The sequence below is a fragment of the Haematobia irritans genome, chromosome 3, assembly GCF_050003625.1.
Source record: "Haematobia irritans isolate KBUSLIRL chromosome 3, ASM5000362v1, whole genome shotgun sequence".
Classification (NCBI taxonomy): Eukaryota; Metazoa; Arthropoda; class Insecta; order Diptera; family Muscidae; genus Haematobia; species Haematobia irritans.
Genome location: NC_134399.1, coordinates 19323206 through 19346285, shown reverse-complemented (window position 1 = coordinate 19346285; position 23080 = coordinate 19323206). Strand labels below are relative to the sequence as shown.

The 23080-nt window shown below is 30.1% G+C and overlaps 2 protein-coding genes across 2 annotated transcripts in view; one reads left to right on the top strand and one right to left on the bottom strand.

The window, feature by feature from the left end:
* The window catches only part of vex (somatomedin B and thrombospondin type 1 domain containing protein vexed), a 673357-nt gene extending 659120 nt beyond the window's left edge, over window positions 1-14237 (top strand). The window contains exons 5-6 of the mRNA XM_075300282.1: window positions 12210-12286; window positions 12356-14237. Coding sequence (XP_075156397.1) covers window positions 12210-12286; window positions 12356-12855 — 577 coding nt within the window. The 3' untranslated portion in view covers window positions 12856-14237. The remainder of the gene's footprint in view (window positions 1-12209; window positions 12287-12355) is intronic.
* A 6786-nt stretch (window positions 14238-21023) lies between these two features.
* Window positions 21024-23080, bottom strand: part of sev (receptor protein-tyrosine kinase sevenless) — a 94723-nt gene continuing 92666 nt past the window's right edge. Inside the window, exon 12 of the mRNA XM_075299466.1 lies at window positions 21024-21880. Within this exon, the coding sequence (XP_075155581.1) occupies window positions 21400-21880 (481 nt within the window). The 3' untranslated portion in view covers window positions 21024-21399. The remainder of the gene's footprint in view (window positions 21881-23080) is intronic.

Below are 23080 nucleotides of genomic sequence, written 5' to 3'. Positions count from 1 at the left end.
CAGGCATATCAGATAAAAACTACGGTTTCTAGAAACCCAAGGAGTTAAATCGGGAGATCGTTCTTATGGGGGCTATACTAAAATATGGACCGATACTCACCATTTTCGGCACACCTCTTTGTGACCCGAAAATACCTCTAGATTTCCAATTTCAGGCAAATAGGATAAAAACTTCGGATTCTAGAAGCCCAAGAAGTAAAATTGGGGAATCGGTCTATATGGGGGCTATACCAAAATATGGATCGATACTCACCATTTTCGGCACACCTCTTTATGGTCCTAAAATACCTCTACATTTCCAATTTCAGACAAATTGGATAAAAACTACGGTTTCTATAAGCCCAAGACCCCAAATCGGGAGATCGGTCTATATGGGGGCTATACCATAATATGGACCGATACTCACAATTTTTGGCACACGTATTTGTGGTCCTACAATACCTCTAGATTTCCAATTTCAGGTAAATTGAATAAAAACTGCGGTTTCTATAAGCCCAAGAAGTAAAATCGGGAGATCGGTCTATATGGGGGCTATACCAAAATATGGACCGATACTCACAATTTTTGGCACACGTATTTGTGGTCCTACAATACCTCTAGATTTCAAATTTCAGGTAAATTGAATAAAAACTGCGGTTTCTATAAGCCCAAGAAGTAAAATCGGGAGATCGGTCTATATGGGGGTTATACTAAAACGTGGACCGATACTCACCATTTTTGGCACATCTCTTTATGGTCATAAAATACCTCCAGATTTCAAATTTCAGGCAAATTGGATAAAAACTACGATTTCTATAAGCCCAAGACCCCAAATCGAGAGGTCGGTTTATATGGGGACTATATCAAAACCTGGACCGATATAGCCCATCTTCGAACTTGACCTGCCTGCAGACAAAAGACGAGCTTGTGCAAAATTTCAGCACGATTGCTTCATTATTGAAGTCTGTAGCGTGATTACAACAGACAGACAGACAGACAGACGGACAGACGGACATCGTTATATCGTCTTAGAATTTCTCCCTGATCAAGAATATATATACTTTATATAGTCGGAAATCGATATTTCGATGCGTTACAAACGGAATGACAAACTTATTATACCCCCGTCACCATTCTATGGTGGTGGGTATAAAAATATTTTGAAGTTGCTGATCAAATTTTTTTGATAAGTATATAAAAAAATGTTTTATTCGAAAGAAATGTTTTACATTGAATTTATAGAAAATTTTGTTAACATTTTATTTCTACAGAAAAAGTTGTCAAAAATTTATTTTTATAGAAAATTTCGTCAAAACTTTGTTTCTATAGAAAATTTCGTCACAACTTTATTTCTATAGGAAATTTTGTTAAAATTTTATTTCAGTAGAAAATTTTGTTAAAATTTTATTTCTATATAAAATTTCGTAAAATTTTTATTTCTATAGAAAATTTTGTCAAAATTTTTTTCTATAGCAAATTTTGTCAAAATTTTATTTCTGTAGAAAATTTTGTCCAAATTTTATTTCTATGGAAAATTTTGTCAAAATTTTATTTCGGTAGAAAACTTTATTAAAACTTCATATCTGTAGAAAATTTTTGCACATTTTTTTCTATAGAACATTTTTTCTAAAGGGTGATACGGTCAAAATTTGGTCAAGGGAAAACGCGTGTAAATCGGTGAAATCGTTTATTTAAAAAATCAAATTAAATTTCTTTTTCAAGTTCAATTAGTTCAAAATTCAGGAAAAATATTCAGTTAGGCTTTCGAATTGCCGGGCCTCACGCTTGACACCTGCCATCAGATTTTGTACAGCCACCTTGTCCACCTTATTCGCCGCAGAAAGCCAGTTTGCCTTGAACTGCTGCTCGTCCCTAGCAGTTTTTTTGGTCTTCTTTAGGTTCCGCTTGACAATAGCCCAGTATTTCTCAATTGGGCGGAGCTCTGGCGTGTTGGGAGGGTTCTTGTCCTTGGGAACCACCTGCACGTTGTTGGCGGCGTACCACTCCATGGCCTTTTTACCGTAATGGCAAGATGCCAAATCCGGCTAAAAAAGTACGGAACAGCCGTGTTTCTTCAGGAAAGGCAGCAGACGTTTATTCAAACACTCTTTCACGTAAATTTCTTGGTTGACAGTCCCGGAAGCTATGAAAATGCTGCTTTTCAAGCCACAGGTACAGATGGCTTGCCAAACCAGATATTTCTTTGCGAACTTTGACAGTTTTATGTGTTTGAAAATATCTGCTACCTTTCCCCTTCCTTTTGCCGTATAAAACTCCTGTCCCGGAAGCTGCTTGTAGTCGGCTTTGACGTAGGTTTCGTCGCCCATTACCACGCAGTCAAACTTCGTCAGCATCGTCGTGTACAGCCTCCGGGATCGCGCTTTGGCCGTCTATTTTGTTTATCATAGCGATTTGGAGTCACTACCTTCTTGTAAGTCGATAGTCTGGCTCGTTTTTTGGCTCGATGCACGGTTGTAGACGATACACCCAGCTTATTTGCGGCATCTCGGAGAGAGAGGTTAGGGTTTCGCTTGAAACTACCGGCAACTCTCTTTGTCGTCTCAGCGGCTTCCGGTTTTCGATTTCCCCCCGATCCAGACTTCCTGGCTGTCGACAAACGTTCCCCAAACACTTTAATTACATTTGTAAAGGTTCATTTGGCAACTTTTAGCGATTTTGCCAGCTTTGCGTGCGAGTAGCTCGGATTTTCGCGATGCGCGAGCAAAATTTTGATACGCTGCTCTTCTTGCTTGGACGGCATTTTGACAACTGAAGAGTGAATTCCAAAATCAAAATAGGAGCAACATTCTACACACACACACCTTCAAAATGAGTGGTGTTCAGGTTTTTTAAATGCACAATTGCAAGAAATACGTCAAGTTTATATTGACCAAATTTTGACCGTATCACCCTTTATAGAAAATTTGGTCAAAATGTTATTTCTATAGAAATTTTTGTCAAAATTTTATTTCTGTAGAAAATTTCGTCAGATCTTTATTTCTGTAGAAAATTTTGTGCAAATTTTATTTCTATACAAAATTTTGTCAAAATTTTATTTCGGTAGAAACTTTATATCTGTAGAAAATGTTTGCACATTTTTTGCTATAGAGCATTCTTGCAATAATTTATTCCTATAGAAAATATTTGACATTTTTTTTCTATAGCAAATTCTTGCAAAATTGTATTTCTATGAAAATTTTTGCAAAATTTTATTTCTATAGTAAATTTCGTCAAAGTTTTATTTCTATAGAAAATTTCGTCAAAATTTTATTTCTATAGAAGATATTGCTAAAATTTGATTTCTCCACGCAAAAAAATAATTCTTTCCTCCCAAACGAAATTTTAGACAAACAAAGTTCGTTTCTCATTTGCTTTTCGTTTTAAGGAAGAGTATTTGGAAGAAAAGTATATACTTTTTGTGATAAACGTTTATTCTTTTCCAGGATGTAAAAACAATTTCATAAAGGCTAGCTCAAAAAAAAACATTATTTTCTTGCTAATTGCATTGTGCCTCACATCTTTCTCACATCCACGAGGATTTTTAGTTCTTAACACCTTTTCCTGTAATACCAACAATGTAGAAGGAATTATACGATTTTATAAATTTTTAAAATTTTTTTTACCTTTCGCCTGGACGGAGAATCGAACCGCGGACCATGCACATTGTAAGCCAACACACTAAACACTGAGCTATGTACCTGTTATGGTCATCAATAGATAAATATCCATATAAGTTATATTTATATAGCATAGCTTGCGGCGCCCACGAACCGAATAAACAAAGTTTATTTAACAGAAACAAACATTTAGTTTGGCACCGTGGAGCAGTGGTAGCTACGTCCGACTCTCATGCCAAGGGTCGTGGGTTCGATCCCTGCTTCGGCCAAAGTTTTTTTTTTTGCTTTTGTTTTTTTTACATATATTCCAGATATATTCGGAAGATTTCGAAAATATCTGGAATATATGTAAAAAAAAACATTACATTGTACTATATTAAATTTTGAACTGTAAAATGTGTCTTATTAAAGACCTAAAGTCGGAAAAGAACAGTGTTTGATATAAACGAAATGGACTGTGTTATTATTTCAAAAATAACTTTTTTTATTGAAAAAATAAAAATTTTGAAACAAACGAATTTTTTTGGAGATAAAAGTTTAAAATTTTCGAAGCAATTCAAAAAACTCTAACAAAAGGAAAACGTTTTCGGTACACGTTTTCCAAACGTTTTTTTTCTTTGCGTGTATAGAAAATTGTAGCTCTTAAGTAGATAGACAATCAGTAAGAGTTTTATAATAAAATTTTGGAAATTTAATTATAAAATTTTTTAATATTTACGTATATAATGGGAGCCACCGTGGTGCAATGGTTAGCATGCCCGCCTTGCATACACAAGGTCGTGGGTTCGATTCCTGCTTCGACCGAACACCAAAAAGTTTTTCAGCGGTGGATTATCCCACCTCAGTAATGCTGGTGACATTTCTGAGGGTTTCAAAGCTTCTCTAAGTGGTTTCACTGCAATGTGGAACGCCGTTCGGTCTCGGCTATAAAAAGGAGGTCCCTTGTCATTGAGCTTAACATGGATGGAATTGGTCAGCACTCAGTGATAAGAGAGAAGTTCACCAATGTGGTATCACAATGGACTGAATAGTATAAGTGAGCCTGATACATCGGGCTGCCACCTAACCTAACCTAACCATACATAACTTATTTGTCTAATATATACCACGTATGGACTAACTCACAATTTAGAAAACGATATTAAGCAGTTTTAAGATACCACAACCCAAGTAATTCGATTGTCTTTCGTAGAAGTTTCTACGCAATCCATAGTGGAGGGTACATAAGATTCGGCCTGGCCGAACTTAGGGCCGTATATACTTGTTTTTTTGTTTGTTTGTTTTTTTTTTTTTTTAACAAAAAAATAGAGATACTCTCATATGTAATTTTAATCCCAATGTATTTTTAATTTGAACTTCTCGTTAAAGAGAACTATATTGCAAAGATTTAAATTAATAACATTCAGGGTTAAGAAATTATGGCCATATAAAAATTTTGCAATTCCGAATTTCGGAACATGGGTGAATATATTCAATGTAAGCCAATAGCCTTTGTAGTAGCACTAACATGGATGGTTATTATAGTTTTTAAAATTTTAACAAGTATATACGGCCGTAAGTTCGGCCAGGCCGAAGCTTATGTACCCTCCATCATGGATTGCGTAGAAACTTCTTCTAAACACTGCCATCCACAATCGAATTACTTACGTTGCGGTAACGCTTGCCGATGACAAGGTACCTTAAAACCTCCTAACACCATCTTTTAACTTGTATGTAAGTCCATACGTGGTATATATTAAATCAAAAAAGATCGATCCAATACGTATATAATTCAGTTTGACAAAGTAGACATACAATTTTGACAAAATTTTCTACAGAAATAAAATTTTAACAAAATTTTCTATAGAAATAAAATTTTCACAAAATTTTCTATAGAAATAAAAATTTTGACAACATTTTCTATAGAAAGAAAATGTTGACAAAAATTTCTACAGAAATAAAATTTTAACAAAATTTTCTATAGAAATAAAATTTTGACAAAATTTTCTATAGAAGTAAAATTTTGGTAGACTATTTTTGGCTCTAGTGGCAACCATGATTATGAACCGATATGGACCAATTTTTGTGTGATTGGACCAATTTTGGTATGGTTGTTAGCGACCATATACTAACACCACGTTCCTAATTTGAACCGGATCGGATGAATTTTGCTCCTCCAAGAGGCTCCGGAGGTCAAATCTGGAGAAGGTTTTATATGGGGGCTATATATAATTATGGACCGATATGGACCAATTCTGGCACGCTTGTTAAAGATCATATACAAACACCACGTAGCAAATTTCAGCCGGATCGGGTGAAATTTGCTTCTCTTTGAGGCTCCGCAAGCCAAATTTGGGGATCGGTTTATATGGGGGCTATATATAATTATGGACCGATGTGGACCAATTTTTGCATGATTGTTAGAGACCATACACCAACACCATGTACCAAATTTCAGCAGGATCGGATGAAATATGCTTCTCTTAGAGGCTCCACAAACCAAATCTGGGGATCGGTTTATATGGGGGCTATATATAATTAAGGACCGATATGGACCAATTTTTGCATGATTGTTAGAGACCATATACCAACATCATGTACCAAATTTCAGCCGGATCGGATGAAATTTTCTTCTCTTTGAGGCTCCGCAAGCCAAATCTGGGGATCGGTTTATATGGGGGCTATATATAATTATGGACCGATGTGGACCAATTTTGGCGTGGTTGTTAGAGACCATATACCAACACCATGTACAAAATTTCAGCCGGATCGGATGAAATATGCTTCTGTTAGAGCCTCCACAAGCCAAATCTGAGGGTCCCTTTATATGGGGGCTATACGTAAAAGTGGACCATTTTCAATACCATCCGACCTACATCGATAACAACTACTTGTGCCAAGTTTCAAGTCGATAGCTTATTTCGTTCGGAAGTTAGCGTGATTTCAACAGACGGACGGACGGGCGGACGGACGGACGGACATGCTTAGATAAACTCAGAATTTCACCACGACCCAGAATATATAGACTTTATGGGGTCTTAGAGCAATATTTCGATGTGTTACAAACGGAATGACAAAGTTAATATACCCCCATCCAACACCCAGAGAAGGAATATGATCACCTCAAACATGTTTTAAGAGCAAAATGTTATTTTTGGGTGGTGACCATGTAACATGATTTTCGCAAGCATGTTATTTTCTCGGAAATCATGTATCTGATTTCGACAAGCAGGTTATATTTGACGAGAAAATAATTTTTTTTTTTTGACAAACATGTTACATGGTCACCAAACAAAAATAACATTTTGCTCTTGAAACATGTTTGAGGTGATCATATTCCTTCGCTGCGTGTATGATGGAGGGTATAATAAAAAAAATAAATAAAATGTTTAACATATACATCCAGTTTAAGGAATGCCAATATATACACGTAAATGAAATGAATTCCATTGCAGCTTAACGTTATAGCAATAAAATTGGTTAGTTTCTTTGGAAAATAAATACCAAAACTTAAGCATAAGATCGTAGTAGCCAAAGCTTACAATTAGATTTATAATTTAATTGTAATAGTAATTAATCAATAAATTAATAAATACCAATACATAACCATTTACATTTATATTGAAATCTATTTGTTTTCCGAATACCATACAGAAGAGATTAATTAAACGAATTAAACAATTGTAATTGAAAATTTGAAATTGAATTTTGCATTTGCACAAACTTTATACAATCAATTGCAAGCTAATTTTTCATCATGGAGAAATGGTGTAAGAATGAGAATAATTACAAACAGTTGTCATTGTAGTAAGACGAGAGAGAGAGAGAGAGAGAGAAAGAGGGAGAGAGACACACTCTAAAGCTATGACAACAGAAGAAAACCTTTAACCATCACCATACAAATACAATACCACACAGTTGTGCTTTATACTTGTCACTGTTGTTGTTACTGTTGTTGCTGTTGTTGGTATTGTTCCTGCTTTTTTCTTTTTTTTTGCGAAGCCAATGAAATATTATAATGAAAATTACCATCATTTATCGATGTCCTCGGGTACAAGACAATAAACCGTGTAATACAACAGCAACTACCCCTGGGAGCAGACAATATCAAAACAAGCAATTTTCCCGTTAGATATATAAGGAACAAAACACACGAACAGAAACTCACAACACCACGTGTTTGTGAGTGAAAACATTAGGAAGGAAACGGAAACGATGGCAATGACGATAATAACTTCACCATCACCAACATTACTCTAAGCAAGAGACCCATCAGCATTGGAAGTACCACAATCAAGCTAACAAAAAGGAACTGAAAGACGCAAACCACATTGTCAACAATTATTACATTTTTTCTTCTCTTTCATTTTCTGGTAAAAAAAAAAAACAAAACAAAACAAAAACAATTCATATTTTATTCATTGGTAGTACACGAAAAAAAAAATAATTCTTTCCTCCCAAACGAAATTTTAGACAAACAAAGTTCGTTTCTCATTCGCTTTTCGCTGTAAGGAAGTTTCTTTGGAAGAAAAGTATATACTTTTAGTGATAAACGTTTATTCTTTTCCAGAATGTAAAAAAAACAATCTATTGTGGCTAATTGCATTTTCCCTCATATCTTTCTCACTTCCATGAGGGTTTTTAGTTTTTAGCACCTTTTTCGGTAAACAATGTAGAAGAAATTATTCGATTTTACAAATTTTTTAAAATTTACCTTCGCCTGGATGGAGAATCGAACCGCGGACCATGCAATTTGTAAGCCAACACATCAATAGACAATTATCCATATAAGTTATATTTATATAGCATAGCTTGCGACGCCCACGAGCCGATTAAACAAACTTTATTTAACAGAAACATGCATTCAGTTGGGCACCGTGGAGCTCTGGTTGCTACGTCCGCCTTGCATGCCAAGGGTCGTGGGTTCGATCCCTGCTTCGACTGAACACCAAAAAGTATTTTTTTTTTTGTTTTTTACATATATTCCAGATATGTTGGGGAGATTCCCAAAAAAAAGTTCAACATTACATACTACTATATTAAATTTTTACTACGAACTGTAAACTGTATCTTATTAAAGACTTAAAGTCAGAAAAGAACAGTGCTTGATATAAACAAAATATATTTTTTTATTATTGAAAAAAATAAAAATTTTGTAACAAACGAATTTTTTCGGTGATAAAAGTTTAAAAATTTCGCAGAAATTCAAAAATCTCTAACAAAAGACAAACGTTTTCGGTACACGTTTTTTCTCTTTGTATACAATAATGAAAATATAAATGATAAAATTTACTCTTAGGACAAAGTACGGGAAACAGGTGTCGCATGGAAGTGTTTCTAGAAATTGGAAGTGTTTCCAGAAATTGTTTTGCATAAAAATGGTAACATGATTAAGCTCCTTTTGGCCCTATGATTTTAGTTGAGGGGATATGAGCAAAAGAAGTTTTTCATATAAAAAATTGGATTTTGTTCTTGGAATTAAATGTTCAATTTTTTGGGGGTGATCACGATTTAAGCTTCTTTTTTATTGTAAGACCCATGTCTTAGGATATATGGGCAAAAGATTTTTTTTTATATGAAAATATCAATTTTTTCAGTATTTCGATGGAATTTTCGATAATTTGTGGATGATCACCACGCTTCATCTCGTCTTGGGAGAAGTGAGCTAAATAAAGTGTCTTTTCAGGATTTAGACGGAATTTTGGATTTTTTGGGGTTGATGACAACCAACCTCCATTTCACTGTAGGAAACATAATTAAGGACGGGTGAGATAAATAAAAAAATGGGGGTGATCACGAAAAAGCTCAGTATTCTCCATTGAAATAAAAATTGGTCACAATTTTCTATAGAAATAAAATTTTGACAACATTTTTTATAGAAATAACATTTTTACAAAATTTTCTATAGCAATAAAATTTTGACAAAATTTTCGGTAGAAATAAAATTTTGATAAAATTTTCTGTAAATTAAAATTTTGACAAAATTGTCTATAAAATTTTTCTATAAAAAAAATTGAAAAAGTCTAAAAAATAAAATGTTGACATTTTCTACAGAAATAAAAAATTTGACAAAATTTTCTATAAAAATACATTTTTGACAAAATTTTCTATAAAAATAAATTTTTGACAAAATTTTCTATACAAAAAATTTTTGAAAAAATTTTCTATTGAAATTAAACTTTGACAAAACTTTTTATAGAAATAAAATTTTGACAAAATTTTTTATAGAAATAAAATTTTGACAACATTTTTTATAGAAATAACATTTTTACAAAATTTTCTATAGAAATAAAATTTTGACAAAATTTTCTATAGAAATAAAATTTTGACAAAATTTTCGGTAGAAATAAAATTTTGATAAAACCTTCTGTAAATTAAAATTTTGACAAAATTGTCTATAAAAATTTTCTATAAAAAAATTGAAAAAGTCTAAAAAATAAAATGTTGACATTTTCTACAGAAATAAAAAATTTGACAAAATTTTCTATAAAAATAAATTTTTGACAAAATTTTGTATACAAAAAAATTTTTGAAAAAATTTTCTATTGAAATTAAATTTTGACAAAACTTTTTATAGAAATAAAATTTTGACAAAATTTTCTATAGAAATAAAAATTTGACAAAATTTTCTATAGAAATAAAAATTTGACACAATTCTATAGAAATAAAATTATGACAACATTTTCTATCGAAATAAAATTTTGACAAAATTTTCTATTGTAATAAAATTTTGACAAAAATTTTTATAGAAATAAAATCTTGACAAAAATTTTTATAGAAATAAAATTTTGACAAAATTTTCTTTAGAAATAAAATTTTGACAAAATTTTCGATTGAAATAAAAATTTGACACAATTCTATAGAAAATACAAATAAAATTTTGACAAAATTTTCTTTAGAAATAAAATTATGACATTTTCTATCGAAATAAAATTTTTACAAAATTTTCTATAGAAATAAAAAAATGGGCAAAATTTTCGAGAGCAAAAAAATTTGATAAAATTTTCTATAGAAATAAAATTTTGACAAAATTCTCTATCGAAATAAAATTTTGACAAAATTTTCGATAGAAATAAAATTTTGACAAAATTTTCGATAGAAATAAAATTTTGACAAAATTTTCGATAGAAATAAAATTTTAATAAAATTTTCTGTAAAATAAAAATTTGACAAAATTTTCTGTAAAATAAAAATTTGACAAAATTTTCTACAGAAAAAAAAAATTGGCAAAATTTTCGATAGAAAAAAAAATTTGATAAAATTTCTATAGAAATAAAATTTTGAAAAATTCTATATCGAAATAATATTTTGACAAAATTTTCGATAGAAATAAAATTTTGACAAAATTTTCGATAGAAATAAAATTTTTATAAAATTAAAAAATTTGACAAAATTTTCTATAGAAATAAAATTTTGACAAAATTGTCGATAGAAATAAAATTTTCTGTAAAATAAAATGTTGACCAAATTTTCTATAAAAAAATTGAAAAAAAAATAAAATGATGACATTTTCTACAGAAGTAAAAATTTGACAAAATTTATAGAAATAGAAATAAAATTGTAATAAAATTGTCTATAGAAATAAAATTTTGACAAAATTTTCGATAGAAATAAAATTTTGACAAAATTTTCGATAGAAATAAAATTTTAATAAAATTTTCTTTAAAATAAAATGTTGACTAAATTTTCTATAAAAAAAAAAATTGAAAAAAAAAATAAAATGATGACATTTTCTACAGAAGTAAAAAATTGACAAAATTTTCTATAGAAATAAAAATTTGGCACAATTTTCTATATAAATAAAATTTTGACAAAATTTTCTATAGAAATAAAATTTTGACAAAATTTTCTATCGAAATAAAATTTTGACAAAATTTTCTATAGAAATTTAAAAAAAATTATAAAAAATAAAATGTTGACAGTTTCTACAGAAATAAAAATTTGACAACATTTTCTATAGAAAAAAATTTTGGACAAAATTTTCGATAGAAATAAAGTTTTGTCAAAATTGTCTATAAAGATTTTCTATAAAAAAATTTAAAACCTTCTGAAAACTAAAATGTTGAAATTTTATACAAAAATAAAAATTTTCTATTGAAATAAAATTTTGACAAAATTTTCTGTAGAAATAAAATTTTGACAAAAATTTTTATGGATATAAAATTTTACCAACATTTTCTATAGAAATAAAATTTTGACAAAATTTTCTTAGAAACAGAATTTTCTATAGAAACAAAATTGTGACAAAATTTTCTATAAAAATAGAATTTTGACAAACTTGTCAATAGAAATAAAATTTTAACAAAATATTCTATGGAAATAAGAACTTTGACATATTTTCCATAGAAATAAAATTTTGACAAAATTTTCTATAGAAATAAAATTTTGACAAAATTTTCTATGGAAATAAAATTTTGACAAAATTTTTTATAGAAATAAAATTTTGACAAAATTTTCTATGGAAATAAAAATTTGACAAAATTTTCAATAGTAATAAAATTTTGCAAAATTTTCTATAGAACCAAGGCAACATTGTTTTGCGAATCAAAATTAACCTTTGTCTTTCTCATAATCAATTTTCAATTTATTTAAATTTTCTAATATCAAAATTTCTCTCCTCTAATTTCTTTTCAGATACTGTGTGGAATTTGAAGTATTGCGAAGTTCTAAGGCATGTCATAAATTACCACCTTACAATTTATTAATCGAAGGTAGGTATAAAGACTAAACTTGAACCCGTACAAAGCCCCTCTTTTATTTATTTATTTTTTAATTTTCAGGTGATCGCATAATGGTTCGCTGTGACATGGAAGCCTATATACCCGATTTTATGACAAACGAAGATACTCACAATTCGTCGATGTCACCCCTACAAAAACACCATAACAATCCCACATATAAAGAACAAAAATACGATCTGCCCAATACATCGGCAATAATGGATGAAGAAGAAGAAGAGGAAGCAGATATCGATAACGATAGTGAAGAGAATATGATCGATAACAGCAGTAGTAGCAATAGTGATGAGCATGATGAATACGATACCGCCGGAGCATTAATACAGAAAGCTTCAACGGCAACCAGTAGCTCGACAACAACGACAACTCCCACCCCATATCCACCATTGCAAATAAGACAATTTCATTGTAGGGGTGAAGGGTTGCCAGGTCGCACAACTAGATGGTCAGCATTGGCTGCACCCTCTTGTAGAGGCAAATGGTTGAGATTGACACTGGATATTCCAAAGAAATGTACACATCCACAATTTGCTTTTGTTTAAAATGACAGGGTGATGGACATGTAGAGACAGTCGAAATTCTTATTTCAATATGATTTCATCAAAAAACAAAAAATTATGGGAAAATGGGAAATTATGGTAAAATTACACAAAAATAGTAAATAAAAAAAATTTAAGTTTCAAAAAATTATGATTAATAGATTTGAGTTTAAATAGATTTTGGGCATAAAACTATATTAAAATAATAACAAAAAATTCTTATCAGAAAAGTGAAATTCTTTAGTTCTTAAGAAAAGTCAAAATCAGCTGATTTCAAATTAAATATCAGCTGTTTTTTGTTTATATTTCATTAGAAAGCACGAATTTTATTTCATATGAAAAAAATTGACAATTATTCAATTTTAGAATCTTAGTTTTCCACAATATTCTATTAATAACGAAATAAAAATATATACACTACAGGGTGGCTAATATGTAATACAACTATATTTTTGAGTTATATTTAAAAAAAAAAATTTAATATTATTGTTCAGAGGCAAAAATTTGGGAACTAACATAAAATGTTTGAATCAGTTAGTGGCACGAATTATATCCAACGGCCGACAAAGCCCGAAAGTAGCTCTGCGGTATTTCAGCCTATTCACGGCGAAGCTTCGTCTTGAGATTATCTGCACTTTGGTATATTCAGTGCTAACATTTCTCCCCCAAAAAATCTCCAGATGCAAAAGACGAACAGATTGAGAGAACCTGATATTTTTATGGCTATTGTGCGATTGAAACTAATGATGGCAACCTGAAGTTGCTTGCATTACATATCTGCCACTCTGTATGTTAATTTAAAAATAATTTTAAAAAATCCTTTTTTTTTGTTTGAATTTCGGTAGAATGCTAGTATAAGAAAATTTGACCATTATTCGATTTTAGAATCTTAGTTCTCCACAATCTTATATTATATAGCGACAAAAAATATTTAAAAAAAATTGTAAACATTTTGATTTTCCCATACACCAACTTCCTCTTATTTAGTTTAAAATTATTTTCTTAGCTTTAAGATGATCTCGATTATAAATGGCATAAATGTTCATAATTGTAAGTTCATCATCCAATGACCCCCAAAAATAACAAAAATCTATGACCATAATATCTTCCAATCCTTTCATATATCCTACCAAAAACAATTACTGACATTATCTATCCCCCTGTCATTATCATAAGTCGCCCTAAAGTATGCATTATATGTCGATCATATATTCACCCTTCATACCCCCATTTACAATTGAGGAAAAAAAAAAACAAAAATCATACATTTCATTAATTAAGAAAGCAAAGTAACAACAAGAAATGATTGAATTAGATTGTACTTTCTTTAAGAAAAGTATATATACACACACAATAAATATAATTTTAAATATAAAAATTAATAATCATAGTTTGTTTTCTTAAAGAGAAATAAAATTAAGGTAAGTGTCAATAAGCAAATTATTAGATGTTATAGGGAAATATCCTGGCAACCAGCCCTAATGTTCTTGTTTATTAAACAATAAATAAATAAATAAAAAATTTATTTTAAATTTTTTTTCTATAGAAATAAAACTTTAACAAAATTTTCTATAAATAGAAATAAAATTTTTACAAAATTTTCTGTAGAAATAAAATTTTGACAACATTTTCTACAGAAATAACATTTTGACAATGTTTTCCATAAAAATAAAATTTTGGTAGATTATTTTTGGCTCGAGTGGCAACCATGAATATGAACCGATATAGACCAATTTTTGTGTGATTGGGGATCGGCTATATATAACTATAGACCGATATGGACCAATTTTGGCATGGATATTAGCGGCCTTATACTAACCCCACGTTGCAAATTTCAACCGGATCGGATGAATTTTGCTCCTCCAAGAGGCTCCGGAGGTCAAATCTGGGGAACGGTTTATATGGGGGCTATATATATTTATGGAACGATATAGACCAATTCTTGCGAGTTTGTTAGAGACGACATTCTAACACCATGTCCCAAATTTCAACCGGATCGGATGAATTTTGCTCTTCCAAGAGGCTCCGGAGGACTAATCTGGGAATCGGTTTATATGGGGGCTATATATAATTATGGACCGATGTGGACCAATTTTTGCATGGTCATTAGAGAACATATACCAATACCATGTACCAAATTTCAGCCGGATCGGATGAAATTTACTTCTCTTAGAGGCTCCGAGAGCCAAATCGGGGGATCGGTTTATATGGGGGCTATATATAATTATGGACCGATGTGGACCAATTTTCGCATGGTCATTAGAGAACATATACAAATACCATGTACCAAATTTCAGCCCGATCGGATGAAATTTGCTTCTCTTAGAGGCTCCGCAAGCCAAATCGGGGGATCAGTTTATATGGGGGCTATATATAATTATGGACCAATTTTGGCATGGTTGTTAGAGACCATGTACTAACACCTCGTACCAAATTTCAGCCGGATCGGATGAAATTTGCTTCTCCAAGAGACTCCGGAGATCAAATCTGGAGAAGGGTTAATATGGCGGCTATATATAATTATGGACCGATGTGGACCAATTTTCGCATGGTTATTAGAGAACATATTCCAATACCATGTACCAAATTTCAGCCGGATCGGATGAAATTTGCTTCTCTTAGAGGCTTCGCAAGCCAAATCGGGGGATCAGTTTATACGGGGGCTATACTTATGGACCGATATGGGCCAAATTTGGCATGGTTGTTAGAGACCATACACTTACACCATGTACCAAATTTCAGCCAGATCGGATGAAATATGCTTCTCTTAGAGGCTCCGCAAGCTAAATCTGAGGGTCCGCTTATATGGGGGCTATACGTAAAAGTGGACCGATATGGCCCATTTGCAATACCGTCTGACCTACATCAATAGCAACTACTTGTGCCAAGTTTCAAGTCGATAGCTTGTTTCGTTCGGAAGTTAGCGTGATTTCAACAGACGGACGGACGGACGGACGGACATGCTTAGATCGACTCAGAATTTCACCACGACCCAGAATATATACTTTATGGATTCTTAGAGCAATATTTCGATGTGTTACAAACGGAATGACAAAGTCAATATACCCCCCATGGTGGAGGGTATAAAAAAATAGTTTGTCAAAACTTTATTTCTATAGAAAATTTTGTCTAACTTTTTATTTCTATAGAAAATTTTTTCAAAATGTTGTTTCAATAGAAAATTTTGTCAAATGTTTGTTTCAATAGAAAATTTTGCCAAAATTTTATTTTTATAGAAAATTTTGTCCACAATTTTATTTCTATATAAATTTTTATTAATATAGAAAATTTTGTCAAATTATTTCTATAGAAATTATTGTCAACATTTTATATCTATAGAAAATTTTGTCACAACTTTATTTCTAAAGAATATTATGTCCAAAATTTTCTTTCCATAGAAAAAGTTGTCCAAAATTTTATTTTTATTTCTATAAAAAAAATTTGTGTTAAGCTCAATGAAAATGAGTTCTCTTCTCATTGAGCTTAACACGGAATCGGCCAGCACACAGTGATAAGAGAGAAGCTCACACTGTAGCATCACAATGGATTGAATAGTGTAAGTGAGCCTGATATATCGGGCTGCCACCTAACCTATTTCTATAGCAAATGTTGTCAAAATTTTATTTTATAGAAAATACTGTCAAATTTTATTTCTTTAGAATATTTTGCCAAAATTTTATTACTATAGAAAATTTTGTCAACATTTTATTTCTATAGAATATTTTGTCAAAAATTTTATTTCTATAGAAAATGTTCTCCAAAATTTTATTTCCATAGAAAATTTTGTCCAATATTTTATTTCTATAGAAAGTTTTGACCAAAATTTTACCCAAAATTTTATTTCCATAGAAAATTTTGTCAATATTTATTTCTATAGAAAATTTTGTCCACTTTTATTTCTGTAGCAAATTTTTTTTCAAAATTTTATTTCTACAGAAAATTTTGTCCAAGATTTTATTTCTGCAGAAAATTTTGTCAACTTCTATTTGTATAGAAAATTTTGTCAAAATTTTATTTCTATCGAAAATTTTGTCCAAATTTGTATTTCTATCCAAAATTTTGTCCAAATTTTTATTTCTATAGATAATTTCGTCAAAATTTTATTTCGATAGAAACTTTTGTACAAATTTTATTTCTATCGAAAATTTTGTTCAAATTTTATTTCGATAGAACATTTTGTCAAGGTTTTATTTCTATAAAAAATTATGTCAAAATTTTATTTCTATAGAAAATTTTGTCCAAATTTCATTTCTATAGAAAATGTTGTCCAAATTTTTATTTCTATAGATAATTTTGTTTTTTTGTTTTTTTATTTCATTCGTTTTGTTTGTTATTGTTGGTTTCTCTTCAATCGTTATTGTTGTTTTTGATCTCAGCTTAAAACCATGCATTGACTAAACTAAACCCAAAGAAAATTTCATTAAAAGTCAGCCAACGAAAAATGTTGATATAACGAAACATTTTCATTAATACAATGAAAATATTCGTTAATAGTACGAAATGTCACGTTGATTTGCAGAAAATTCGTTGTATTAACGAATTTGTTTCATTGGCTGCCTTTTAACGACACATTTCGTTAATATAACGAAACTTTTTCTCTAAGTGTACAAGTGTAGCTTAACCAACAGATCGATGATTTGAGTTTGGCAAAGGAAAAGAGATATGCTTGCAAATTTGTTGAGGCAGTAGCCGACTATCAAACCTTTTTTCTGAAGGTTCAAGTGTAGTTCACTTTGGGTTGAGTGAATTACCCGAATTTATTCTGATAATTGGTTGATAGTTTTGCTGCAAGTAGAGGATGCTGATGAGGAATGTGGTAATTCCGAAACAGCTGTACATCCAACCATCTTGCAGTCTATAGGGCTTTGCCCAAATAAATTTGACAAGCATACTTTTCCTCTGTTGGTTAAGCTACACTTGTAGTTTAGTCAATGCATGGTTTTAAGATGAGATCAAAAACAACAAATAAAATTAATTTCTATAGAAGATATTGTCAAAATTTTATTTCTATAGAAAATTTTGTCCAAAATTTTAGTGCTAAAGAAAATTTTTTCAAAATTTTATTTCTATAGATAATTTTGTCAAATTATATTTCTATACAAAAGTTTGTCAAAATTTTATTTCTATAGAAAATTTTGTTAAAATTTTATTTCTATAGAAAATTTTGTCCAAATTTTAGTTCTATCGAAAATTTTGTCAACATTTTATTTCTATAGAAACTTTTGTCAAAATTTTATTTCTATGAAAAATGTTACCAAAATTTTATTTCGATAGAAAATTTTGTCCAATAAAAAAAAATGTTGTCCAATAAAAAAAAAAAACTATAAAAAATTTTGACCAAAATTTTATGTCTATAGGAAATTTTGTACAAAATTTTATTTCTATAGAAAATTTTGTCAACTTTTATTTCTTTAGAAAATTTTTTTCAAAATTTTATTTCTACAAGAAATTTTGTCCACGATTTTATTTCTGCAAAAAATTTTGTCAAAATTTTATTTTTTAGAACATTTTGTCCAACATTTTAATTCTATAGAAAATATTGTCCAAATTTTATTTCTATAAAAAATTTTGTCAAAATTTTAGTTCTATAGAAAATTTTGTTAATTTTTTTATATCTATAAAAAATTTGGTCAAAATTTTATTTCTATAGAAAATTTTGTTAAAATTTTATTTCTATAGAAAATTTTGTTAAAATTTTTCTGCTATAGTCAAAATTTTTATTGTTATAAAAAATTTTGTCAAAATTTTATTTCTATAGAAAATTTTGTTAAAATTTTATTTCTATAGAAAGTTTTGACCAAAATTTTATTTCTATAGGGAATTTTGTACAAAATTGTATTTCTATAGAAAATTTTTTCCAAAATTTTATTGCTATAGAAAATGTTGTCAACAGTTTTCGGCTATAGAAAATGTTGTACAAATTGTATTTCTATAGATGTGGCAACCATGCCAACCAACCCACTCTATTATACCCACTATGTCGTAACAAAGTCATTAAGATCATTTTGTATTATGTGGTTGATGTTATCAAGGAGTATTGTTGAATGGCCATTGATGTTTGTAACGATTATGGGCCAAGTAAGATGTTAATTCCATTGAAAACAAAATATTAATAAAAAAATTATATCCACATATACTTACATATAAATGAAAAAAAACTGTGTACAAAAGAAGAAACAAAGAAAAGAAAAATATACATAAATCAATAAAATGTGTCAGAGGGGGAAATTATCCTTAAGAGAAAAAAACACAATAACACAAAAGACTACATGCAATAACAAACAGGGGACACTTAAGAAAATTAATAAAAGTTAGGTGGAACTAAAAACAACAACAAAAAAAACTAGCCATTAATGGAGATATTATAAATCATTTCTAAGGATTTGGGGGGCTAATATAGAGGTAAAGCCAAATGGATTTAAAAAAAAATTGACATCGTTTTGTTATTATGTTTTTTATACCCTCCACCATAGGATGGGGATATACTAACTTTGTCATTCCGTTTGTAACACGTCGAAATATTGCTCTAAGACCCCATCTGAGCATGTCCGTCCGTCCGTCTGTTGAAATCACGCTAACTTCCGAACGAAACAAGCTATCGACTTGAAACTTGGCACAAGTAGTTGTTATTGATGTAGGTCAGCTCGTATTGAAAATGGGCCATATCGGTCCACTTTTACGTATAGCCCCAATATAAACGGACCCCCAAATTTAGCTTGCGAGGCCTCTAAGAGAAGCAAATTTCATCCGATCCGGCTGAAATTTGGTACATGGTGTTAGTATATGGTCTCTAACAACCATGCAAAAATTGGTCCACATCGGTCCATAATTATATATAGCCCCCATATAAACCGATCCCCCGATTTGGCTTGCGAGGCCTCTAAAAGAAGCAAATTTCATCCGATCCGGCTGAAATTTGGTATATGGTGTTAGTATATGGTCTCTAACAACCATGCAAAAATTGGTCCCCATCGGTCCATAATTATATATAGCCCCCATATAAACCGATCCCCCGATTTGGCTTGCGACGCCTTTAAGTGAAGCAAATTTCATCCGATCCAGCTGAAATTTGGTACATGGTGTTAGTATATGGTCTCTAAGAACCATGCAAAAATTGGTCCACATCGGTACATAATTATATATAGCCTCCATATAAACCGATCACCAGATTTGACCTCCGGAGCCTCTTGGAAGACCAAAATTCATCTGATTCAGTTGAAATTTGGTACGTGGTGTTAATATATGGCCTCAAGCTCCCATGTAAAAATTGGTCGGTATCGGTCCATAATTATATATAGGCCCCATATAAACCGATCCCCAGATTTGACCTCCAGAACCCCTTGGAAGAGCATAATTCTTCCCATTCGGTTTAAATTTGGTACGTGATGTTAGTGTATGGTATCCACCAACCATGCAAGAATTGGTTCCTATTAGCCCATAATTATATATAGCTCCCATATAAACCGATCCCCAGATTTGACCTCCAGTGCCTTTTGGAGAAGCAAAATTCATCCGATCTGCTTGAAATTTTGGTACGTGGTGATCGTATATGATATTTAACAACCATGCCAAAAGTGGTCCATATCAGTCCATAAACATATATAGCCCCCATATAAACCGATCCCGAGATGTGGTTTTGGAGCCTCTTGGAGGAGCAAATTTCATCCGAGTGAGTTGAAATTTGGTACATTGTGCTAGTATATGGTCGTTAAAAACCATGCGTAACTAGGTCCATATCGGTCTATAGTTATATATATCCCTCAGATAAATCGATTTCCAATTACACAAAAATTGGTCCATATCAAGTTCATCATTCTATATAGCCCCCATATAAGCGGCCCCCATATTTATATTCTGGGTCTCTACGTACGGTGCAAAAGTCCATGTCGATTCGTAAGTATTTGTAGACTTACCTATACATAAGTGTTTTTGTCTAATATATACCACGTATGGACTAACTCACAATTTAGAAAACGATATTAAGAAGTTTTAAGATACCACAACCCAAGTAATTCGATTGCAGATGACAGTCTTTCGTAGAAGTTCCTACGCAATCCATGGTGGAGGGTACATAAGATTCGACCTGGCCGAACTTACGGCCGTATACACTTATGTTTTTTTTTTTTTTGTTTTTTTGCTAAAGATAAAGTCTCTAGAAAAATAAAAAATGCTTTTACTTAAAAAAATTATATTCCATTATTTATTATATTTTTTTCTTCTTAAAAATCCTATAAATTTATAAACATTTACTTAGGAAACTATATTAGTAGCTTAAATAAAACAAAAGAAATATTTTAATAAAATACTTAAATACTTAGAATAATTTTCAATAAAATTATACGAAAAAATTAGTTTTATAAATACACAATGAATTAACATATAATTCTCTTCGAAAAAAATTATACAATAAAAATTAAACAGTCTCCATGAATTTGCGAAATGTTGTTTCATACTTTGGCATTTTTCTTCTCATCTTCATTTTTTGATGACTTTTTCATATGTGGAAGGTTCAAACGGGCGGTTATATTTCTAAATTCCAAAGGCATTCTATAATCTCGATACACCCTCATTAACATAATAATCCGGATTCTCTTGCATTCGATATAATTTGGAGTCTATCAATTGCGTTTCATCATTCAAGGAATCACTATCGTTACTCTTCCCCGATATGTTATTCTCAAAACGAACTTTAATATCGGTTTTTTCATTAGCTCCTCCCTCACTTTTATCGCTCATACTATTGAGTTTGATTTCTTCCTCGTTTTTTAGATTTTGTTTCGTTTCATAGGTGTGTTCCCCTCCACTACCATCGGCTTCTTCCTCTTCGTTAACTTTATTCAATGGTGTACCCAAAAATGTACTGAAAAGTATCCCATGATTGTTGGCATACATGGCATAATCACTGTCGTCGTAGCCCAAACTAACACGCCGTACATCGGTCTTAATCGATAACAACGTATTAAAAATTTTCCGGAATGTGGGACGTTCCTCGGGATCGGTTAACCAGCATTGAGACATTAAAACAAATCTGTAAAAAGAAAATGAAAAAATATTAAAATTAATACAATTCAAGAAAAAGTTCATTAGAAATCTTTTTTATAGAAAAAGTTCATTAGTGAACTTTTTTATAAGAAAAGGTAAATTAGTGATTTTTTTATAGAAAAAGTTAATTAGTGAACTTTTTTATTAGAAAAAGTTCATTATTGAACTTTTTTATAGAAAAGTTCATTAGTGAACTTTTTTATAGAAAAGTTCATTAGTGAACTATATTATAGAAAAAAGTCATAAGTTAACTTTTTTTAGAAAGTTATTTTTGTTTGTTATAGAAAAACTTAATTTTTTTATTAAAAAAAGTTCATTAGTTAAAGTTTTTTATAGAAAAAGTTCATTAGTGAACTTCTTTTATAGAAAAAGTTCATTAGTGAACTTCTATTATAGAAAAACTTTATTAGTGACCATTTTTAAAGAAAATGTTCATTAGTGAACTTTTTTATAGAAACATTTGATTAGTGAAGTTTTCTGCAGAAAAAAATTCATTAGTGAATTTTTTATACCGAAAAAGTTCCTTAGTGAACTTTTTTATAGAAAAAAACTTTTTTATAGGAAAGTTTATTAATAAATTTTTTCTATAAAAAAATTCAGTAATAACGAATTCTATAAAAAAGCTAACTTTTTGTATAAAAAGTTTACTAATTATTGTTTTCTGTAAAAAATTTACTACTGAATTTTTTCTGTGAAAAATACCAATGATTTTTTTTGTAAAAAAGTTTTTATAGAAAAAAAATCATTTTTCTATAAAAATTTTCACTAATGAATTTTTTTATAAAAAAAATCACTAATTAACTTTTTCTATAAAAAAGTTCACTAATGTCGTTTTCTATAAAAATATTTCACGAATGAACATTTTCTATAAAAAAGTTTTTATATATATCTATAAAAAAGTTTTTATAGAAAATGTTCATTCGTGAATTATTTTTATAGAAAACGACATTAGTGAACTTTTTTATAGAAAAAGTTCAATAGTGATTTTTTTTTATAAAAAAAATTCATTAGTGAAAATTTTTATAGAAAAATGATTTTTTTCTATAAAAACTTTTTTACAAAAAAAAATCATTAGTATTTTTCACAGAAAAAATTCAGTAGTAAATTTTTTACAGAAAACAATAATTAGTAAACTTTTTATACAAAAAGTCATTAGTTACCTTTTTTATAGAATTCGTTATTAGTG